Genomic DNA, 23903 nt, shown 5'->3' with positions numbered 1-23903 from the left:
CGCGTGCTGGCCGGGCGAGCGCAGAACGCGAGGCAGGCCGGGGAGGAGGGGAAGGAGGCGGGGATTGAGCCCGGGGGAGGGCGGGGGAGGCCGAGGCGCCGAGAGGGAGAGTGGGAGGTGTGAAGGGTGCCAGCGGCGGCGGGGGGGAGGCCGGAGAGGGGAGGCGGCCGGGCGGGGTGGCCGAGGGCGTGAAGTGGGGGGGCGGCGAGGGGCCGAGCCGGGCGGGAGCGGGGAGGCGGCGGCGAGGGGGAGGAGAGAAGGAGGAAGCGAGCGCGGCTGCTACAGGGGGAGGAAGACAGGGAGGAGGAGCCGTGCGCGGCGGCCGTGGCGGCCGCCGGGGGAGCCGAGCGCCGGGGCGCGGGGAGCCGAGCGGGCGCCCAGTCGGGGCCGAGGGCCGACTGCCGGTGAGTGGAGCCCCGCGGGGCGCGGCGACCCGTCCCTGGGGCCGGGCGTGAGGCGCGGGAAGCTGCGGCGCCGGGGCGGAGGGAGGGGGCCGGCCGGAGCCCAGCCCCCGGCTGGCCCGGCCTCCCGCCCGCCTTTCCTCCCTCCCTCCCTGCTTCCTCCCGCCGCTGCCCGCGCGAGGGGGGCAGGTCCCGGGCGGGCCGCGGGCTGGGGGAGGTGCTGCCCGGAGGGCGGGCGTCTGGGGCCGGGGGGTGGAGCTGGGGGCTCGGGGGTGTACCCGGGGGCGGGAGGCTCTAAATTGGCTCGGAGGGGCCCGTCGGCGGCGAAGTTGCTCGCTGGGGGCAGAGACGGCCACGCGGTTGCAGGAGTAAGCGATCCCCCTGTGGCGAGTGCGTGAGACGAGGAGTCCGGCGTCCCCGCCAGCCCCGTCGCCCTCCCCGCCGGCCCGGCCCCGCCAGCTCCCCTCCTGGCCTCCGCGTGTTCCCTCGCCGTCTCCCCCGGTTCGCTCCTGCCGCGTCCCCTCAACCCTCGCCCTGACCCTCCCGGCCTCCGACTTCCCCCGAACCCTGCTTGCTTCGCCACTGCCCCTGTTCCCCTTTTCTTCCCTCGCTAGTTACCCCTCCCCGCCTCGTAATTCCCGATGCAATTGCCTCTTTGAGACCTTTTTTTTTTTTTCCTCTCCTTCCTTTTAGATTGGCCAACGGCTCGTTTCCACCCTGCCTCGTTGGTGGCCACTGGAGAAGCGCGGGGGGCTCCCCAGGCAGCCGTAGGGACAAATTAGAGCCAGCACTTGGCCCCGAGCCTCGCGTGTAGCTTCCCGTCCCCTGCTCTAGTTGCCCCGGTGTCCGGAGGGGGGTGCGGGGGCGGGGGTGTGCCCTCCGTATATGTCCCACCACCCGGGCCACCCTCGGGGCTTGTGTTCCATCTCGCTCTCGCTTCCTGCACGGTGGTCGTGGGGAGCCACTTTGCATCATGTCCCGGTATAGCTACCAAAGTCTCCTGGACTGGCTCTATGGGGGCGTGGACCCCAGCTTTGCGGGCAATGGGGGCCCCGACTGTGCTGCCTTCCTCTCTTGGCAGCAGCGGCTGCTGGAAAGTGTGGTGGTCCTGACCCTGGCCCTGTTGGAGATCCTGGTGGCCCTGCGGCACATCCTGAGGCAGACGAAGGAGGACGGTAGGGGTGGCCGTGGCTGCCAGCCAGAGCAGGTGACCCAGCGGCCAGAGGAAGGCAAAGAGAGCCTGAGCAAGAATCTGCTCTTAGTAGCCTTGTGCCTGACCTTCGGGGTGGAGGTGGGCTTTAAGTTCGCCACCAAGACCGTCATCTACCTGCTCAACCCCTGTCACCTGGTCACCATGATGCATGTGAGTCTGTTGACTTCCCCCACCCCTTCCTGGCGGCCTCAGTCAGCAGAGTCATTTGTGTGCTGAGGACACTTGGCCGTGTAGAGCACCTCACCCCTGCGGGCAGCGGGACCCTTAAAAATGATTTTCCACCGAGTGGCTGTTTGGGTGCGGATTTCAGATTTGGCTTCCTTCCACCTTTGCACAATGCGTCAGCCCTATGGTGGTGGTGAGCCCTGGGAAAGACTAGCACTCAGGCTAGCGGCCCCTCCCCTCCCAGGCCTACCCTGGCCTTTTGCCAGCAGGAAGTCTGACCCCAGCCAGGTTCCCTTTCTGGATCACCAGAGGGGGGCCATGGGCCAACCCCCCCCCCCCCCCCCCCCCCCCCCGCCCATTCCCTCCGCCACAGTTAATTTCCCAGAGGCCTGGTGGCTTTCTTTCCTGGAGCTGGTCACAGAAGGTTCCGGTCTCTACTGTCATACTTGGGGGAAATACTTTTGTAGGTTTCTCTTAATAACTCTTTCTTTTGGGAGTTTAGGGTCTTAGGGTGAGGTCTGCCTTTTGAGTTCTGAGGTGTCAGAGCAGCACCAAACTCCGACTCACTGCACTCTGAAGCAGACCCTAGGCAGACTCGTGAACTCTTCTCTGTCCGTAGTGAGAGGATATTTATTTCCTGCAAACCTCTCCATCTTATCACTCTCATTCTCTCTCCTGAGGTCCAGGAGTGCCCAGAGAGCTGATTTCTTTATCTCCCATTAGTGGTGCTAAGAAAAACAAATGAGATTGAAAAGGAAAGTTGCCAGATACATAAAAATAATCTGGGTGAGGACCAACCAAGAGCAAGACTGTCTTTTTGTACTCAGCCTGTGTAGAGAGATGATCTAAAACTATAATATCACGGAAGGGTAGGAAGAGGAGGAGGGGCTGGGGTGGGGGGCTGTCTCTTTTAGATTTCAGGCTGTGGAAAACCTGGTGAGTTTTATTCAGGGACGGTTGTGAAACCTGTCATTAGCATCTTTATTGCTTTTATATTTGTAGAAGGTTGTTCTCAGGAGACTTGTGACAACCTTGTGTGGGGCAGGAGGTTGAGATAATTGTCCTGGTTTCACAGGCCTGGCAGGGGACTCGGGGATGGGAGGTTGCCCACTTGCAACCAAAAGATGAATTAGCTTTCTGGGTTGGAAAGCTAACCCACCCTCTTTGGGGTTGTGGAATGCAGAGCAGCAGTCTCTGGGAGGCCGATGCTGATCAGCATGGTTCTGCCTACTTATGCTGTGGATGCTTGCTAGCTCTGTGTTGTAGGAACTCCTTGGATGGCAGGTTCTTGGCCTCAGTTTCCCAATCTGGAAACTGTGGTGAATGACCAGAAACCCCTTTCAGTCTTGCAGATGTGGTAAGGAGGTGTAGACAGATTTGGAATAAAGCAGCTCTTAGTGACGGGATGGCTCTAAGCATCCAGTAGGCTTGGAGTGGGTAGCATTTTTTTAGAGGCCTTCTTGGGAAGTGATGCCATTCACAGGAAACCCAAGGGCTCCCCCAGTTAGACCTTCTGTGTAAATTTGAGCCTGTCTGCTTTCTTTTTTTTTTTTTTTAATGAATGGGCTTTTTGTTAATGAAAGGAAACAACGCATCTCAGCCACTGCTATGTGAGGCTCTTGGGACAGGAGTGCTTTTTTTGGATGGCAGGTGGTGAGGGTCAGTGGGTGCCTCTTCGACAAAGGGGTCTTGAGGCCTGTGACAACCACATATCTAATCTAGAAGGTCAACAAAGAACTAAATTCAGCCCGATTGGGGCTGCTGCTGGAGTGATGACGTCAAACCTGGCAGCACCATGGTTTTCAGTGGAAAGGTTTTTAGAGGCTTTTAGAAGACTCTGGAGGCTTCGTTCTGGCATTAATAGTTGTGTGACTTTGGGGAAAGTACTTGTCCTGGCTCTCAGTTTGGCTGGCTGCAAAACGAGGCAGAGTTGAATTTCTAGGTCTTGACAGTCTATGTGCTGTGCTGCTTTCCTCCATAAGCAGTGCCCGGGGCTGCCACACAGAGCTCTTCTAGAAATGGCTTTTGGTCTCCTCGCTGATTTCAGGTGGTCATGGTTCATCTTCTCACCCTCCTCTTTCGCTCCCTCTGTCTTCCCCGTAAAGTAAACTTGAGAAGGCCACCCTTAGGGATCCATATAGATGATGTTGGCCCTCAGGGGCTGAGTGCTGCAGAGAGATGGATGTTTGGGGAACTGTGGACTGATTCCTGTCACTGTGCTTTTGCTCTTGTCCTGTGCTTAGCTGAAACTCTTAAGCTAGGTGGTGGGGGCAAAGAACAGTCAGGCTGAGGAATCCTTGAGACCAAGCAGGATTGTACTGCTTTGCCCTTTACTCCCAAGTTACTGCTTTGTGTCATTTAAGTAGAAACTTCTGGCCTACTGGGGGACTTAGCCTTTGATGAATCCAACATTCCATACCTTACCTATGGTCTTATTGGAAGCAGGGACATACAAATTTTTAAAAGCTGATGTGAATCTTTAAAAGAAATATTACAACAGATGGTTGGAAACAGTTCTCTAACTTGGCTACAGTAATGACTAATGATAGTAAGTATGGTTAGTATTTGGGCTTTTCTGGTGGCTCAGACGGTAAAGAATCTGCCTGCAATTCAGGAGATACACGTTTGATTCCTGGGTCAAGAAGATCCCTTGGAGGAGGGCATGGCAACCAACTCCAGTATTCTTGTGGGAAGGATCCCATGGACAGAGGAGCCTGGGGGGCTACAGTCCATGGGGTTAGTATTAATAATACTTTACATCTGTCTAGCTCTTAACTTTTTTTTTTATGTATTTTTTTTCATTTATTTTTATTAGTTGGAGGCTAATAACTTTACAATATTGTAGTGGTTTTTGTCATACATTGACATGAATCAGCCATGGATTTACATGTATTCCCTTAACTTTTATAAGACCCTTTCACACACACTATCTTCTTTAGGGTTATGCTGGATAAGTTTGAGCCTGGACATAGAGATGTTAAAATGTATCCTGTGACTGTGTGTGTTCCAAAGGGGAGGTGTTGAGCACAAAGAAATACTTTGGCAAGTGAATTAGCTGAGTTAGGCTATATCATGGCAGTAAATTCTGTGAAGTTCAGGGGTCCTGAAAAGGAAAGGGAGACATTAGCTGAATTGAAAGCAGGAGCTTAGCAGAGACATTTCTGGTGTGTCTCTCAACAGGATGACTCAATTATGGCTTTATAGAAGGCCTTGTTCTGCAGAGGCAGTATAAGTTTGTAACAAGGGCAGTATTACTTTCGGCCAGGAAATGGAAGCACTGGAGGGAGAATGACTAGTCTCCTTACCTCCCATTTTTCAGTCTGTAAAATATTTACTCCCAAGGCCTTTGATACACAGACCCTCCTCATAGCCATGCTGCCTTTGGGTGACCGCCAGCTTTAGAAGCACAGGGCAGGGTACTTCTTGTGTCCGAGTTCTGTTCTTCAATAATATTCCTGCTGTCAGGTTTCTTTTTGGCCTCGTCTGTTATCTCAAGGGCCCTGGAACCTGGGACTGGTAGAGGTTTGTAGGATTAAAGCAGCACCTTCTCACATCTAACTTAAGCCGGGGATGCTTGAGGGTTCTTGGAATCAGCAAGCACCAGGATTAACGCACCGTTGTTAAACCCCTTGCTGAATATCAGTGGTGTTTACCCATTACACCAAAAAGTATTTCTTCAAGCGTGGCTAGCTAGTCCCCTGTGCATAATATTTTCGTAGGTATGGGTGACACGGAATGAATTTACTGACTGTTTATGCTGTTTATAAAACAAAACAAAACGGAAATCACACTGCCAGCAAGGTACTGGCAGGGGTGGCTTTAGAACCCAGCTGCCAACAGTGGGAATTGGGGCTTTAGCAGGAAGAGATTCTCATAGCTATTTAAGTCCTAAAATCTACAGTTTCTTAGAGGAAGGGTTAAAATGCCAGACAGTTTGACTGATTGTGTCCGTAAAAACTCATGGCCTTTTATCCTTTGCATCTAGTTAGATTGTCTCTGTCTTAGGAACTTAAGGCAAAGATCGAATTTTGGATGTCTTGTCTAATTGTCCACTTCCGGTTGGTTGTGTATATGTCTATGTCAGTATCTCCCAATTGGGCCCTGAACTTAGTCAGACATAGCATATGCCGTTTAATCCTCCGTGTCTCTGTGTATAAGGCACTCTAGATCTCAGCTGGACATTTGCCAAATAATAATTGGTGCTATTGACCCCTGAGCACCAAGCCTCTGGTTTTTATCCTTTAATACCAAATGAGCCCATCCTTATTTTTAGAGTTAGCATTGCTATTTTATTTTTCTGTCTTTACGATATATTAGAAGGCTGATGTCCACTAAATATGGCTAACCTGCTTTTGTCTCACTGTTTATTTTCCTACTTCACTCTTTGCTGAAAGCACATAATGGCACATATTCAGAATGGCCCTGAGCTTCTTGTGACAGCTTTTGTTTGGTTTTTTTCCCAATTATTTTTATAAGTTGGAGGCTAATTACTTTGTGACACCTTTTGGAACTCACTGAATGTACATCGGTATGTTCTATTTGCTCTGTGATGGATTTGTTTTAGAGAAAACCTGATAGATTTGAGAACTAGGCCTTTTTGTCCCCTGCCTCCTTGACTTCACACCAACCACACCTCTTCATCCCCATCTGTTGTCTGGAGCACTGATAACTGCCCTGGTTGCAATTGATGTTGGTGGGTAATGGGTGCAATGAGGGATCCAGCCATCTGCTGGCTTATCAGATGGATTGTGTCCTGTGTCATCAGTCCAGGGGGACCCAAGGGGGTGATGTTTATATGGGCCTCAGCATCGAGGCATGACATTCCTTTTTAGTTTGTTTTATATTCTCCCCCAAGGAAATTTGCAGAGAAGTTTTCCATCTTTCATTGTTACAGTCTTTGGCAGGGTCCCTTCCATTATAAGGGAAGTGGTGTGGATTGGTGGATTAAACAACCCACAGGCAGCCCTGGGATTTAAAATGATGATTACCAGTTTTGCTTGTCGCCTGATAGGGAACCTGAGCAAGTTATTTAGCCTTTTCCTATCTCGATCTTCTTCATGAAATGGGCCACATGGAAACAAAGCATTTTAATCCTCTGAATAGCTCTGTGGTCACTTAACAGATGCCAGGTACAGCTGATCAGAGCTGGCAGATGACCAATAGATTTTTTTCCTATGACTCAGAAACTGACAAACCTCAACTTCTTTTCACCTTTCTTGATAGCTCTTAGAATCCATTCCTCTAATTAGTTCTGTTGCTTTTCTCTGGATCCTTGCCTGTGCCTGCATACCCTTCTCATACATAGTCTATAAAACTGGATACTGTGACCAGAGGTCCAGCCCACACCCAGCAGAGAGGAAAGATTTCTTTCTCAGCCTTTTCTTATTGTGCACCTGTTAATACATTGCAGCCTGGAGCTTGCTGTTAAGTAATAGAATGCAGCAGGCTCCTACTCACGGGGTGATCCACAGGCCCCCTGGATTTTTGTCCCTTTGCCATAGAAGTACCTCCTTCATCACTATCTTCATGGGATCTGTCGTGAATTCCTCCCCTCTGTAGATGGTCCTGAAGACTCTCCTCTGGGAAACTTTCCAGTTGACCTTGACTCCATAGTTATTCCACTCATTCCACCAATGCCTCTTGTCCTCCTTTCCCAACTCTTTGAATATTCCTCAGACTGTTAGCCTCTTTAACATTTGCCTTTGCATGAAAAAATTGCAAGTGTTAGTCACTCAGTCATGTCCTACTCTTTGTGACTCCAGGGTCTGTAGCCCAGCAGGCTCCTTTGTCCATGAGATTCTCCAGGCAAGAATACTGGAGTGGGTTGCCATTCCCTTCTCCAGGGGATCTTCCTGACCCAGGGTTTGAATCTGGGTCTCCTGCATTGTAGGCAGATTCTTTACCATCTGAGCCACCAGGGAAGCCCATGGCTTTGTATGCAAGTAGGTAGTTTGGTAAGTGTTCAACTGGGTTGTTTGATTTTACATGTTTGTTCATTCTCTACCATTAGCATGTATACTTTTCTTTAAGGAAAGGAGTAGTATTTTTTTTCCCTCTGTAACACCCTGCAGAGCTTAATACAATACTGTATGTGCACATTAATTGCTTAATGTGTGCCTTGATAATGCTGGCTGACTGACTGACAGAACTGACTTTTTCCTTTTTCCCTCCAGTGGTTCTGTCTGTGTTCCCTTGAGGTCTCATGGGCACAGTTCCTGTGGCTCTTGTGCCTATTAAGAGAAACTTCTGTCTGGTTTTTTTGAAATAGTCAGAAAGAGAGGTGGTTTCACCTCTAGCTCATACATCTTTTTGTTGAATTTCCATCACAAAGAGCTGGTTATTAGGAACTGCAGCCCATTCTCTGCCCCAAGTTTCTGCTCACTTTTATTGCAATGAGGAAATTGCACTGTTGGATCTTGGTCTTAAATCCTTTAGTTTGACATCTGGAAATGTCTACTTTCTTCTTTTCCTCCTTTAATATCAGACTTTTAAAAAACTGTTATTAAGCTGGTAACTCACTTTCTATCTCTCCCCTTTTATATTTTTCAATAGGTTGTTCACTGTCATCATGCTTCATTGAAATATCCTCCGCAAGAAGAGCCAGATTTCTCAACTTCTGGTCCTTCATATATTTTTTTTTGTTAACTTTGTTTGTGTTCAGCTTAGTGAGGTATAATTGACAAAGAAAATTGTAAGATATTTAAAGTGCACAACATGATTTTATTACACATACATCATGAAAGGACTCCCCACCCCCCACTGAGTTCACTAACACATCCATGATCTTTCATATCTTTTGTTAAATTGAGAGCATCTTCTGCCAGTAACTGAGTGGACCTGAAGTGGAGTGCAGTGCTTTTCAAATTTTCTTTGTGAAAGATTCCCTTGGAACCTTGTTCTCATGCAGATGCCTGGATCTCCACTCAGAGTCTAAGTCAGTCTAGGTCCTATAGTGTGAGGATGGGAACCTGCATTTATTACAAGCTCCTCAGTGATTCTGATGCCGGTGAGCATTGGATCCCACATTGAGAGACATTATCTAGTGACTAAAGTATGAGGTCAGAGAAGGCAATGGCACCCTACTCCAGTACTCTTGCCTGGGAAATCCCATGGATGCAGGAGCCTGGTGGGCTACAGTCCATGGGGTTGCGAAGAGTCGGACACGACTGAGTGACTTCACTTTCACTTTTCACTTTCATGCATTGGAGAAGGAAATGGCAACCCATTCCAGTGTTCTTGCCTGGAGAATCCCAGGGACGGTGGAGCCTGGTGGGCTGCTGTCTGTGGGGTCGCACGGAGTCCGACACGACTGAAGCGACTTAGTGGCAGCAAAGTATGAGGTGGGATGTTGCTTCAGATGCTCTTCCTGACTGGTGTGATTCTGGTGGCCTGTGGGTGGGCATTTGGTCTTCTAGTAGTACCTCGGTATTTATGTGGGTGTTAAATAAGGTGGTTGAAATTAGAGGTTAAAGACCCTGAGTTATTGTGAGGTGGATTTTAAGGTAACTTTGGCATTCCAGTGGCTTGTTGGGTGCCTGTGCCTTTTATCAGTGGAGGATTTCAGCCAAAGCTCTTTTTAATCACCTTCCAGTCCTCCTACACTCCTTTGCCATTCTTGCAGTGTTGGAGATCTTTGGGAACTAACAAGATGAAATACTGACACAGAATTATTGCATGCTGGTTCTCTATTTGCAGGACTTTCGTTTTCACTGCTCATAGGTATGCATTCGTTCTTGCATTCATTCAGCAGACATTCGTCCAGTGCCTGTTGTGTGTCATTGTGCCAGGCACTGGAGATTCAAAGGTAAATAGGAAACATTCTTTGCCTTCATGTTGCCCACAGTTGAGATGATTCAGGCAAGAAAAAAAGATCAGCTAAATTACAACGTAACGTGTATGGCAACAGGTTTGAACAAAGCATAGAGGACCAGAGGGTCTTTTATTTTTTCCTGATGCAATTAAGGAAAGCATACCGGAGGAGGTGACATTTGACTCACTAAGGAGACATGTTAGCTCTTTGAGAGCAGGTGCCCTTGTTTGTCTTATTTTCTATCATAGCGCCTCTCATAGGACCCACCTCATAGTAGGTGCTCAATAAACGTGTGAATGAATGACTAGGAGGTGGCTAGGTATTTCAGAAGGAAAGGGTTTTCTTGGCATAGGAAATGATACATGTAAAGGCCCAGAGTTGCTTCCTCTTTCACAGGAAAGCTTTACAACTCTTACCTGGAGTCATTTGCATGTTATTATCAGGGGCAGGTATTGTTTTTGTATTTCTCCCTTGGCAAACCACATAAAACTTGGAATGCTCTGTCATTTCTGGCCTGTTGATAAGACAACTGCAGTTGCTCACAAGTCCTTGATAGGGGACTTGTGAGATAGAGCATTGTGTTCTCTCTGCTGTCCCAAGGAGGGCCCACATGGTCAAGAACAAACACAGGGAACCACAGAGGCGAGTGAGCAGACATTAAATGCAGGAAATGAGGTAGCAGGCATTCCACCCCCCACCAGATGATTTTTAGTGGCTCATGGGATGGCTGCTGCCCCCAGGAAGGTGGAACTTATATAGTGTTTCGATGCTCTTCTTCTACCTTTCTCTTTTCTATTTCTTTTCCCCTGCTTCCAAGTCTTCCCCCCTGCAACCCCCCAACTCACCCCATCCTAGTTTTCCTCTTTCCAGAGTACTCAAAGCTCCAGATCAACTCCATCTAAACGCCTGTTTCCCTGGAGGAGGTTCTATCTCCAAGGAAATCAGGAAGAAATCAGTTCCATGTAGGAGGTTCATACTGCAGTGTGAATGGCTCAGATGCAACTGGGGTGGGGGAGGGCAGGACTTTTTAAAAGGGCCTTGTTAGCCTTACTTGATCTTTAATTGGTGGGGTGTGTCTCAGTATTTGAGCAGGTGGCCTTTCCCATGCTCCTTGCTCAGTTGTTGGCCTCCCTCCTGCTCCACACCTCCCATCCTCCCCCACCCTGAGAACTGGGGTTATCAGTGTCTTGCTATCCTACTTGCTAAACGCCCAGGGTAAGTCTCCCTCCAAGGTGCTCTTGAATACAGCAATTAAATCTGAAGGCCTGGGGAGGGCTCCTCCTTTTCTGGGCACGGTCCTCTGTTTATTCAGCCCTTCCCCAGAGAAAGAGCTGCCACCTAAACAGGGCATGGCTTGCACGTCTGTCAGTGTGTGGTGTGTCAAGGGACACTGACCTGTTGTGAGCCTGAGATCCTGAAAGAGAGGTTTGGGGGGATCTTTCTGTTGTCTGCGTGCCCTTAACAGTAGCTGCTGGAGCAAATGTCAGAGAGAGGCAGGCAGGGTAGGATGAGTCTGGTCGTGGGCCTGGTGGCTCTGAGGAAACGAAATAGATGGCAGGAGACTGTCTTCTCTAGGAAGAGGATTGGACTGTTGGGCAGACCCAGTTCAAGCCATGTCCTGTGGGCAGGTGTTTAGGTTGGTAGGAGAGTGAGAGGCGAGATTATTTGAGGAGAAAGGAAACGTGCATGACAGTTGCTCAGTCCTGTCCCACGCCTTGTGACCCCATGGACTGTAGCCTGCTAAGCTCCTCTGTCCTTGGGATTCTCCTAGGCAGTAATGCTGGAATGGTTTGCCATTTCCTCCTCCAGAGGGTCTTCCTGACCTGGGGATTGAACCCATGTCTCTTGCATCTCCTGCATCGGCAGGCAGGTTCTTTACTACTGCACCACCTGGGAAGCCCGAAGGAAACATGAGCCCATTCTAATTCCATCTCAGTTCCTCCAGTCTCCCTGTCTCCAACACACCTCAGTGGTGGTATAAACTCAGGGTGTATTTTGCCTGTGAATTGAATCACCTTTGCCAGTCGACCAGCAGTGTTTGCAGAAAGACTTTGTGCTCAGGCTGTTGCTAGCAAAGAGTCATTTCATTCAGGTGCTGATTAAATAAGGCGCAGAGCCAGATTGCACATCAAGGCCCTTAACTACGGCTCTGGGAGCCCTGGGTAAACACTTATTAGATGTTCTGGGTAGAGTATTCAGGGAGGCTGCTGGACATGAGGGAAACTGGCTAGGAGAGACTTCTAGAATGGGCTTTGGTCTTTTCCTAGATGCATCAGATCTGAGCTACTGGCATGTACACAGAAGGGCTAGACGGGTTTCCTCCTTGGCATTTACTTGGGAAATTCTCACTGGCACTCAGTAGGTTTGGACTGGGACACAGCAATGAACCTGGCTAAGTTAAGCTGGGCATTAGAAATGCCTCCTTTTCCTAATGCAGGTTCAGCTGAATGGACTGAGCTTTTGGACCATATTTCCTGGGTTTGTATTTGAGCTCCATCATCATGTGACCTTGGGTGGGTAGTGGTAAAGAATTTGCCTGCCAATGCAGGAGACATGTGTTCAATCCCTGGGTTGTTGGGAAGATCCCCTGGAGAAGGAAATGGCAACCCACTCCAGTATTCTTGCCTGGAGAATTCCATGGACAGAGGACCCTGGTAGGCTATAGTCCATGGGGAAGCAAACGAGTTGGGCATGACTGAGCATCCAAACAACAATGAATCGTGTGTGACCTTAGGCATGTTACTTAACTGCTATCAACTTCACTTATCTGTAAAATGGAGATAATCACAGTACCTACCTAATAGGGCTATTGTGAGATTTAAATGGAATAACTTAAATCAAGCATTTGGCAGAAATTCTGGTTCATTGTCAGCACTCAATAAATGTTAGCAGCTTTTCATAGTACAGTCAGCCCTCCATAAATGTGTGTTCCAGTTTGCAGATTTAACCAACTACGGATTGAAAATATTAGGGAAAAAATTTTCAGAAAGTTTGAAAACACAAAACTTGAATTTATTGCGCACTGGAAACTGGTTATATTGTGTTAAGTGTTGTACATAATCTAGAGACTATTTGAAATATATGGGAGTATGTGCAAGGTTACATGCAAGTACAACACCATTTTATATAAGGGACTTGAGCATCTGCAGACTTTGGTATCCCTGGGGTGTCCTGGAACCAATCCCCATGGATAGCAAGGGACATCTGTAGTAGTGATAGTACTGTATAGTACTATAGTGGTAATAGGGGGCTTCCCAGGTGGTGCTAGTGGTAAAGAACCCGTCTGCCAATGCAGGAGACATAAGAAATGCAGGTTTGATCCCTGGGTCAGGAAGATCCCCTGGAGGAGGAGGGCATGGCAGCCCACTCCAGTATGCTTGCCTGGAGAATCCTATGGACAGAGGAGCCTGGTGACTAAGCCTGAAGCGACTTAGCACACACAGTAGTATTTAGAATTACTATATAGTGGTTCAAGTCATACTGGGTAAAAGCTGACTGTGTGCACGTGCGCACAGTCAGTCATGTCTGACTCTTTGCGATCCTATGGACTGTAACCCGCCAGTGGGATTTCCCAGGCAGAAATACTGCAGTGGGTTGCCATTTTCTACCCCCGGGGATCTTCCTGACCCAGGGATGGAACCCATGTCTCTTGTATCACCTGCATTGGCAGAAGCATTCTTTAGTGTCAGCTGGGAAGCTTCCAGGTGGGGAGGAAATGTCAATTCACTCCAGTATTCTTGCCAGGGAAAATCCCATGGACAGAGGGGACTGGCAGCTTACAGTCACAAAGAATTGGACACAGTGGAGTGCACGTGCTCACACACACACAAAAGCTAACTCTAGGTTGGTAAAAGCCTGGGTTCAGATCCTACCACTAGCTGTGTAGCCCTGGGCAAAGTTGTGTAACCTCTTTGACCCCCTAGTGACCACATTTGTAAATTGGAATAATTAAACCTACCCTGCAGGGCTGTTGTAAGACAGTAATGGGAAACAATGAGACAAAAGTAATAAAACACTTAAGATAGTAAACAGTCAATACTTTTTTTTGTTGTGATGTGATGTGATGTGTGATGATGATAATGAGCTTCGTTATCCTTCTGCCTGCTGCTATGAGCTTGGATGCCTGATGCTGGGATAAGATGACAGAAATTAGATACAGGAAGGCAGCTCTAAGAATCTCACCCAAGAGAAACTTCGCTGGCATCTTCATTTCATGTGGTAGGCAAAAATACTGATTCCATGAAGTTGGCACCCACATAATCTCTGCAGGGCGGGGTTGCTTGATTGTTCAAGGCCTAAGGATAGCTTTGTGGGAAATTTAGAAGTTACTGTAAATCACCCAGTGTTTTCTGAAGCATTTGGAGGATGGCTGTCATTGGTGGGATGCTTGGCTGTCCAGGGACCTCTGGGCTTAATTATTGCTGCTCTTCATCAATGGACTGGCTCTCTGGTGCCAACTGTCTTGAGATCGGTAGCCTAGGAAACCAACAAGAACATGACAGAAGCAGGAAAGGATTGGTTTGGGGATGGGCAGAAACAGGTGCATGGATTGAGTTTTTACTTTTTCATTAATTTCTTTTGACTGAGGATAGTGCAGTTCTCTCAATTGCTGCCTGTTCCCAGAGTTAAGAAGTTATCAGAGGAGAAAGGCAGGTTATACATAGACCAGTGCCTTGCCGGACATGTCAGCAAATGGGTGAAAAACTAAACAAACGAACAAGACAATTCTTTGAGTATCTCCCAGGTATGGAAGCCCTCTCATTTTTAAGACTAGCTACTCTCAGAACTAGAACCTCAGCAGCCAGTCCCTCCCTAAAGAGAAGTACCCTTTAATTGTGCAACTCTCTGGGGCCAAGACCTGGGTCTTGTGGTTTCACAACCTTGGGGTTGGGATGCCCCACCCCAGCAAGGCCATTGATAGGCCTTCAGGCTTATTTGCAAACGTTGTGAGTAAACAGGCAGTTCCTTGGGGTGGGGTCAGGTTTTCTGTAATAATCCTGGTTCCCTGGGAGGAACTGGCTTGGAGGGCATTCGTAAAACTAAGGACAACCCTGAGAAATTAAGGGAGACTGTACCCAAGGGTCCCCTTCTTATCCACAATTTTGTTCCTTGTCATTTTGCATTTGTCAAGAGTTTCCTTTTTTAAGTCTCAGGCACTTGAGAGAGTGTGCATGCCTGTTGCCTCACTTTATTTCCTGCCCTGCAGGAATGTTGCTCAGGGTCAGGTGCATAAGTACCTTATTATCTTCAGCGCTTTTACACTTGGCCCGTTGAGCTACCACTGACTGCTGGCTGCTGCTTCCTGCAGGCCTTTCTCCCTATTTCCCTGGTCCCTAGTCACAGGAGGACGCTCAAGGCCCCTGAGGAAAGGGGCTGGTTTTACCTTTGGGTTTCTCTTCCCTGTGCAGCATCGCCCTGGAGTTTGTAGTTCCGCTGTCCTCAGAATAGCCCTGCAAGCTGGCACCAAGCTGAAGTCAGGTTTCCCTTCTTTACTGGCGGGGTTTCTGGCTGGTGAGCAAAGAGAACTGAGTGACCCCAGCCCTGTGCCTGTCCTCCCTGGGTGAGGCTCTTGGTGGGGGTGGGGATAGGCTGGGGTGCTATCTTGGGCCTGGAAGGTCAGGGGTGGCCTTTGGGCCAAGGCTGTTTTCAACTTGTGAGGTCACAAGTCTTCTGTCTGGCTGAGCGGTGTTTGGCCATACCTCACAGCTAGGGCTGTGTTTACTCAGATGGACACACATGGAATCCAGGCTGGGATCATCTTCCCAAGTTTCTTACTCCCTGCTTTGGGTCTGAACTGAAAAACAATTTGCAGAGTACACTGTGGTCTGCACCTGTTTTTTTTTTTTAATCCCCTATCCACAGCCAGTTTGCAGTGAACTGAAGATTAATCCTGGCTCCTCCCATTTCTCTTTTATTTTTTCTTTAGTTTCCTTTGGGGTTGGCTTCTCACTCTCCAGTCATAAATGTCCATAGACACTAAGGACAGTTGGTGCCACTGCTCATTTAGGGTCCCCCTGCCCCAGACCTCTTAAATACCATAAACCTGAAATAGGGTTATATGGGCAAAAGGGGGCTAAATTTAGGAGAAAGAGCTCATCATAATATTTGGTTATCTCTGTACACTCTAAAAGTTAGGAGTTGTAGTGATAATACTTTTGATATAAACTATACTTTGATAAAACTTTTTGATATAATACTTTTTGATAGTACTTTTGATATAAGTGATAATGAACTAACAGTTTGAGCATGTATCATGGTTCAGGCACTGTGCTTAAGTCTACTGCCTATATATTACCTAATTTTCAGCCTTCCGCAAAGGGCCATTTTTGTTTTATCTAATTCTTCTTTTGGAGAAGGAAATAGCAACCCACTCCAGTATTCTTGCCTGAAAAATCTCATGGACAGGGAAGCCTGGTGGGCTACAGTTAAAAGGGATCACAGAAGAGTCAGACACGACTGAGCGACTAAGCATGCAAGCATGCATTCTTCTTTCCCTCTGTTTTAGCCCATTTCTTCTTTGGTTGACTTACAGATACTGAAGAAAAGATTCTAGCAACACTTTGCTGGATGGAAATGGCTGAGTGATGCCACATCAGAGCTGAAAAAAAAAAAGAACCTCAGAGATCATCTCCTCACTTGTTTTTCTAGATGAGTAAACCGAGACCCAGAGAGGTGAAGTAACTTACTTGCTCAAAGTCACAGAGCTCAATGGAAGCAGAGGTGGATCTACTGGTTCACTGTCACTCTCTAGTACCATTCATGGCCTCCTTCCACCCCTTACCATTCCAGCATAAAAGAAGCTGGACTTTTGTTCTTGCCCAGTAGTAGAGAAACAGAAATCTTGTGTTTTATTTATTTATTTGTTTGAGCATCATTGTCTATGACAGCCTTGAAAGCGAGGCTCTCAAAGCTGCAGGCCACTTTTCTACCTGACTGCTATAGCAACTACTTTTCCAACGTGTTTTTCTGCCCTTGCTTCCTCTCTTCCACAGAGAAAGCAGGCTGCAGTGCCACCACTGCTTGCTGCTTGCCCTGGGCAGGTAGCCCAGGGAGTGGTATATGCTCAGTGAGCCTGTATGGCAAGTCCGTGTCATCTGCTGCGAGATAGTGATGGTTTGGCAATGGGACCCATTCACTTGGGGCTGTAACTGAGATCATCATTTCTCTCCTCTAAGTAGAGACCTGCATCCCATCCTAGTGAACAGTTGTGTGAGGCTCCACAGCAGGCGAGTGATTTCAGAACCTCATTCTGGCAGAAGTGACGAAGGTCAAAGAGGAAAAAGGTCAAATTAATTTGCCAGCCCAGGGAAGAAGTCATTTCATCTTGGTAAAAAATGTAGAATAATAGAGAGAGCATAGGATTAAGTGTTAGCCAGACCTGGGCCTCGGCTGTAGGTTTCATCCCTAACTGGTTGGCAGAACCTAGTAGTTTTGGCTAGTCAGATTGCCTCTCTGGGGCTTATCTTCTATAAAGTGTGGTGGTTAAGAGTCTAGGCTCTGAAGTCAGAGTGGCCAGGTTCAAATCCCAGCTCTGCTGCTTTCTAGCTGCGTTGCTTTGGATAAGTTAATTGACATCTCTGTGTATGTTTTCGTCTTTGTAAAATAGGGATAATACCATCTGTGGTTTTCTTACAATAATTCAGTGCATATCTCTCTGTAAAGTATTTAAATCAATGTCTGGTGCATAGCAAGCACAGAATATGTTATCTGTAAGATAGGGATGCTCTTTGCCCTTCGTACCTCACAGGGTGAACGTGAGAGTCAAGTAAAAGAAGATTTGCGAATGTGTCTTGTAGCTGGAAAGCACTATCTAAATGGGAAAAATAATCTTTTTGAGATCATGAGCATTCAAAGACAAGTCTTTTCAATGGTTTTATATAATCCTAGAATTAGATATTGATGGATTTTTTTATTTAAATTTTTTTAAATTATGAAAGTATGAGACTTGGAGACTTACAAGAGACTTGGAAAATACAGAACAAGATTACATGTAGTTCCATTATCTATTATAAGTATTCTTTAAGTAGATAAACTAAGATTTTTAGTTGGTTTCCACATCAAACACTCAAAAAATAATAGAATGAACATATAGAGAAGCAGAAGGATATAATAGACCTGAAAGGCACTGTGAACCAATTCAACATGATATTTTTTTGACAGGCTGGCAAAAGGAAGGATAGTACGTTTATGTGTAGGGTTATATAAATGCTGGGTCCATCAAGCAGTGCATGTTCTGCTTTTTCACTCCTAGTGTACTTAAGGGTGCTTAAAAGCTAAGTAAAGTGGTTGGAAGATTTGGAGTGAAAAGCAAGGATTACGATACCTTTCCCTTAGGGCCCCTATCTTAGTTAATGGCACTGCAGTCCATCAGTGACCCGGGTTAAGTCCTTTGAAACCTTGACACATTTCCATTCCTTTCTTCCATCATCAGAGTCTCTTGAGTCATTTTGATTCTGTCTTTCATTATTTCTCCCATCTGTCTCTTGCTTTTCTTCTTTGATTCCTCTGCCCTAATTTACCTGGTTGTTGATCATCATCACCACTATCTGGCTTCTTACCAGCAGCCTGCTGACTGATTTTCCCTTCTCCCGGGGTCTTTCTGCTTTGACCATCATCTATACTGCTGCCAGAAATGATACAAGGAAAATTCATGTTGGGTCCTGCCATTCCCTTGCTTAAAGGCCCTTGATAGCTCCCTATTGCCTTCAGCAAGGAGAGCAGACAGCTGGATAAGTGCACCTTGTGGTGCATCTTGTACCCTGGGCTAGCCTTGCTAATCAAAACATGAGCATGCTTGCTCAACATGCGTCTCCATGTAGGTTCAGAATCATCTTTAGCATAGTATTTTAGGCAGCAACTATTACTCAACCAGAGAGTGGCAGAGAGATAAACCCTTTAGAGAAAGCCTGAGCTCCTTGTGATAAGATTTGGGACCTTCCTGATCTTGGTTTCAACCATTTCCCCAGCTTTATCCTCTAGTACATTGTTCCATATGTACTCTAATCCAGCCACATGTACCATGAACTTCCACATTTCTCTGACTCTGAATTTATACTTTATTCATGTTGTACCCTCAGTCAGAAATACTTTTCTCTTCCTGTTTAGTTGCCAGTCATCATTCAAGGCTCAACACTCCCCCTTGTGAAGGTTTCTTTAAATCTTTTATGCCAGATTTAGCCATTCTTGTCTATTTTAGCATTTGATTCTGCCTTGTATTACATAATTGTTTATGTTGTTCCCTCACTTCTTAGTTTGTGTGTTCCCTGAATGCAGGATCTGTATTCTGTTGATTTTTTTTTTCTTACCCTGCACAACATCTAGTATATACTAGACTCCTAATTTTTTTTAAAAAGCATTTAACTGAGTCTAGTCCTTTCTCTTTGTTTTTCGGATGAGGAAACCCAAGGCTTAGAGGAAAAAGGTCAGGAGTTCGTTTGGGGGTTTGTTGAGTCTCAGATGTTTGAGATGTTGAGGCTGGAGTGAACAGCAGGCAGTTGAGATACAGTTGAGCTGGCAAAGTGATTTAGGAGGCATTCATTTAGAGAAGATGGCAGGGGAGAAGATGCAACCATCATGCAAAACCAGAGGAGAAAGAAGAAAAGGATTCTGTGAAATGCCTCCTTTTGTGGGCAGAAGAAAAAACTCAGTGAAGCAGACATGAAAGGACACCCAAGGCAGGAAGGAAATTCAAGAAGCAGGTCCTCTATGTCATGAGAGGCAACAAGGTTGAGACCAAGGAGGTCTTGAGAGAAGGCACTTGGAATTGGTGAGTACAGGCTGGTCTGGTGGCCAACGGCCCACCCACTTCTAAATAGTTGCCCTAGAAATGTTCGTGTGTGAAGAGTTGTGTGCAAGGGTGTTATGGCATCAGAGAAGATTGGGAAACAGCCCGCCAGTGACAGAATGGCACATCCCACCAGTGGGATATTGTACAGCTTTTAAAAGGGAGGCTGATCTCTGTATTCCCTTTGAAAGATGGTCACAATATTTTGTTAAAAAGAAATAACAGTATGTGTGATACGAACCCATGTATATGCACCTCGTGAAAGTCTGGAAGAATGTGTACTCGGTAGTGTTGAATACTGAGTCATTAGGGAGAGGGGGGGACACCCTCACTTTGTACTTAACACATTTCTGCCTTGTTGGAATTTGGTGTAAGTGCAAATTTCTTGACTAATTGAGAAGAAATATTTTTGTAAAAAAAAGAAAGGCAGCCTGGGAGAGCAATTTCAGTAGAAGAGAATCATTGGATGAAGGAAGCCAACTCACGAGAGAGGATCTGGCAGCTGAGAAGACATCATGTGGGTGAGAGACTGCTCACAGAGCCTTTGCTGCCTCTCTGGCTTGTGGGGGTGAGGCAGGGGGTGCAGTGAGACAGGGCTGCTAGAGTGAGGCAGTAACCCCATGGCCAGGGCGTTCAGCTGAAAGGGATTAAGTAGAAGAGTGGCAAGGTGGCCTAGAGACAGGCAGAGGCTGATTAAGAATGAATTAAAAGAGCAAAGCAAAGTGGCCATGTGTATATATGAGGGGGGCAAGAGAGGATGGGGTTGGGGCAGAGACTGGTTGGGGGCCCAGCTGCAGATGGAGCAAACACTGTTAGCTGTAAGGAAACATCCAGATGAGGCAAAGAGTAGCACAGTTGAGCAGGGACAAATTAAACATCAGTTTAAGCAGTAGAGAAGCTTCCCTCAAAAGGCTGAGATCTCAGGCCAAGTAAGTCTTCCATACAGTGTTTGGGGCAGAGGCTGGACTGCCTAATTGCCTTCTCTGACTGGGGATTAAGAAAGCCCCTCTTTATTTAAATTTTTGTGGCCAAAAACATTTTGGCAGTGGCAAAGTTATCTTTATGGCTCAGAGAATAGTCAGGTTAGTGAGTGAAATGGCTTTGCAGACCTCCGAGTTATCTGCTGAACCTGTCACTAAGTTTGGGACTAGAGGTGGAGATGGAAAAGGTGGAGGCCAGGAGTCCTCACCTGTGCCTGCTCCTACAGTCATTAAGGAAGCATTTAAAAATCCCAGTACCTGTTTTCCCCACCCCATTCTTATCTAATTGTCTGGACTGGAGGCCTACACATGAGCATTTTCTCAGGTTCCTCAAGTGATTCTAATATGCAACTAGGATTAGAAACCACTAGTGGAGAAGACTGGATTACATGTGTTCCGAGCCTAAACTGGCCCTCTGAAGCTTGTGTGTGTTGTGTGTATTTAACACTATTTCAATAAGCCTATTTCGTGTATTGTGTATTCCCCAAGCCTGTGGGTGCATCACTTGTAAAACGCGCATCCCATTCTTGCTCGCATGTCGGGGAGATCTAATAAGCTCTTTGAGGTAAAATTCAGGAGTTCCTCAAGAACAATAGTTGTACTTGCAGGGCCCCTCATAAGGGTGCCTGGCACTTCTGTATTCAATTATTGTCAGGTGAAGTGACAAGAAGCTTTGTTTCCCTGTGCAATGCTGCTTTTAAAAACCCAGGAATGGTAAAACCTGACGTACTCGGAAAGTCTAGTGGGAGAGAGGCTTGCGAACCACCTGGCACATGTAAAGCGTCTGGTACACTAAGCACTGTGAGGGGATCGGTGTCCTCAGCATGTCCCCTGCAACGACTGAGCCGTGCATCATACTCAGGGCCGTGAGATACACAGGAAACATCAGCTACGGTTTCTGCTCCCTAAGGAGCTTATTATCAAGGCTCGTTTATAGTCTAATCGCTCCTTTTTAATGTGGAGAACTTACAACAGGGGAATGCTAGAGGTCAGAGGGCCTTTGAAGTTCCTCTAGTTCGAACCCTTCACTTTGCAGTGGGGGAAAGAAGCCCAGCACAGGAAGCTACTTGCCCAAGGTCACCCCACTTGGGCATGGCAAACAAAAACAGGGCTGGAGTGCCGGGCTGCCTCCCTCTGAGGTCTTAGTGCACTGTTCTGTTGATCAGTTGAAGGACAAGTGAACCTAATGGCCTGTGTTAAAACTTTAACGAGAATTCCAGTTTGTGCTTTATGCTCTCACTATCTTATACTTGAGGGAAGAGTGTTTGCATTTAGTCTTTTTTAAAAGCTTGCCTAGGGAGGGCCAGCACTGGTTACCACTGGAATTATAGCTCAGGCCCAAAAGGCCCTAAGGGGCTTCCCAGGTGGCTCAATGGTAAAGAATCTGTCTGCTGATGCAGGAGACCCGGGTTTGTTCCCTGAGTTGGGAAGATCTCCTGGAGAAGGAAATGGCAACCCACTTCAGTCTTCTTGCCTAGAAAATCCTATGGACAGAGGAGCCTGGCAGACTGCAGTCTGTGGGGTCACAAAGAGTTGGACCCAACTGAGCGATTAAATAGCATCACTGAGAGGCCTAAAGATGGGGAATTTTGCCTTTACTGAAACAGCCACTGACTCTAACCCCTCTGTGTCTAATTAGGGCACTTCTCCTACTGTTTCTAATAGGCTTCCCAAGCTTAGTAGGTTTATCACTTTTCTGCCTCAGTCACTCCTTTTTTTGTTAAACTTTTGTGAGGCTTACCTTAGAGGAAGAAGGTGGCCTGGTGTTCTGTGCAGGCCTGAGAATTAGTACAGTGGGGGTGGGTTCCTAGTGGTGCCAGCATCAGGCTGTTTCTTCTAGGCCTGTTCCCTGCCAGTTCCCAAGCCCATAATTCTGTTCCAATCTGGGGCTTTCTCTGAAGAGTCAGGTGTAATTCCAGGTAGAGATTGTGGGTTGCTCTTCCCTAAGCCCCTTCCCCATACAGACAGGGTTTAGAGAGCTAACAGTTCTGCCTTCCACTGTGCCAGATTGTGGTAATAGTCATGTGCGTGCCTGCTAAGTTGCTTCAGTCGTGTCCGACTCTTTGCGACCCCATGGACTGTAGCCCACCAGGCTCCCCTGTCCATGGTATTCTCCAGGCAAGAATACTGGAGTGGGTTGTCATTTCCTTCTCCAGGGTATCTTCCCAATGCAGGGATAGAACCCATGTCTCTTGCATCTCCTGCATTGGCAGAAGGGTTCTTTACCATTAACACCACCTAGGAAGCCCCAATAATAGTCACAACTAATATGTATTGGACGCCCTGTGCGATCAATGCTATGATTGGCATTCCCATTTTACAGATGTAGACAATAACCTTCAGAGAAGTTTAAGTATCATACCCAAGGCCACATAGCTAGAAAATGGTCAAACTGGTACAGACAGCTAGGTTTGGCTGACTTCAAGGCTGGTGGTGTAGAGCTTGTCATTCAAAGAGATTACCAATTATATTTTTCCTATGGATGAAGAACAGTGTGCCAACTTTCAGTAAGCCTATTTAAAGAATTAGTCAGAAGAGAAGAGTCCCATGTAGCAGAATTCTGTTCTGCTGTGGGGCAGACTGTATTGGGAGACCAGCACTGCAAAGTCAGATAGGTTGCTTCCCTTCTCTGGGATTCACTTTCCACATCTGTGAATGAAGGTTGGACCAGATGATATCTAAGATCCCTCCCAACTCGTACATTTGATGACACTTTGGTTCATTTTTCGCTTCCTGGCAGAATGGAAAAGTCAAGGAACTGGATGATGGACAAAATGAATTGGAAATGTAAAAGTGGGGAGAATCTCATAGTGCTCTCAGGAGCTTCCTGGATGGGTCAGTTAACATCAAATGACTTTGCCATGCTTAGGCAGTTACACATGGGTTCTGGTTTTCCTCCGGAGTTTATAAAGAAATAGTTTCTTTTCAGGTAGCTTCTTACCCATGTCAGAATTTAACCAGCTTTCCTAAAATGGCAGTTATTTAATTTCAGGACTTTGTGGTGCTAAAAGTATTTCTGAAGATCAAATAAAAACTGAAAGGGTAACAGGGCACTTAAATAGGGGGCAATCATATTTTACTGCTCTGGGTTAGAATGATTAAAATTTGTGTTCTGTTTTGTAAGAGGGTTTGGGGAGATGGTGGTTTTTAGAAGAGAAGCAATCTAAACAGCATGTTGTATGTGCAACTTTTATTTCCCTTCAGAGTTTAAGAGCAGGTCGACCCATAACTAGGTCTTGTGTAATTGACCTTTCCTTTGTTTGTTTTGTCATCAAAAATCATCTTGTATTCAAGAACAGTTCAAGTTAATAACCTGTAAAACCTATGTGGTCCTGCAGTTAGAAAGGGTAGCTTGGATCTTAAAAAGTATTTCTATGTTATTGTTGGGGTGTATGGGTGTGGATGTTCTTGAACCTGGAGGCTCTTATTTTGGACGGTACATGTAGCAGTCAACTTGCATCAGGAAGGGCTGTGAGGGGCTGCCCCCAAAGCCAGGCTCTTGTCATGTCTTCTGCCATTCAGGTTAGGTACTGCCATTAGGGGGAACAAA

At 47.0% G+C, this 23903-nt stretch overlaps 1 protein-coding gene across 10 annotated transcripts in view; it reads left to right on the top strand.

Moving 5' to 3' along the window:
- Nucleotides 1-268: 268 nt before the first annotated feature.
- TMEM164 (transmembrane protein 164) overlaps nt 269-23903 on the top strand; it is a 173176-nt gene continuing 149541 nt past the window's right edge. For 3 of the 10 annotated variants that reach the window (XM_065915524.1, XM_065915527.1, XM_065915535.1), the window contains exons 1-2: nt 707-769; nt 1095-1764. In XM_065915524.1, coding sequence (XP_065771596.1) covers nt 1375-1764 — 390 coding nt within the window. In that variant the 5' untranslated portion in view covers nt 707-769; nt 1095-1374. Of the gene's footprint in view, nt 405-706; nt 792-1094; nt 1765-16121; nt 16262-23903 lie in introns of those variants that run through there. The other 7 variants (XM_065915536.1, XM_065915525.1, XM_065915526.1 and 4 more) reach the window with 7 other exon arrangements.

Source organism: Muntiacus reevesi, chromosome X, assembly GCF_963930625.1.
Source record: "Muntiacus reevesi chromosome X, mMunRee1.1, whole genome shotgun sequence".
Taxonomy (NCBI): Eukaryota; Metazoa; Chordata; class Mammalia; order Artiodactyla; family Cervidae; genus Muntiacus; species Muntiacus reevesi.
This window is presented reverse-complemented; position numbering and strand designations above follow the sequence as displayed.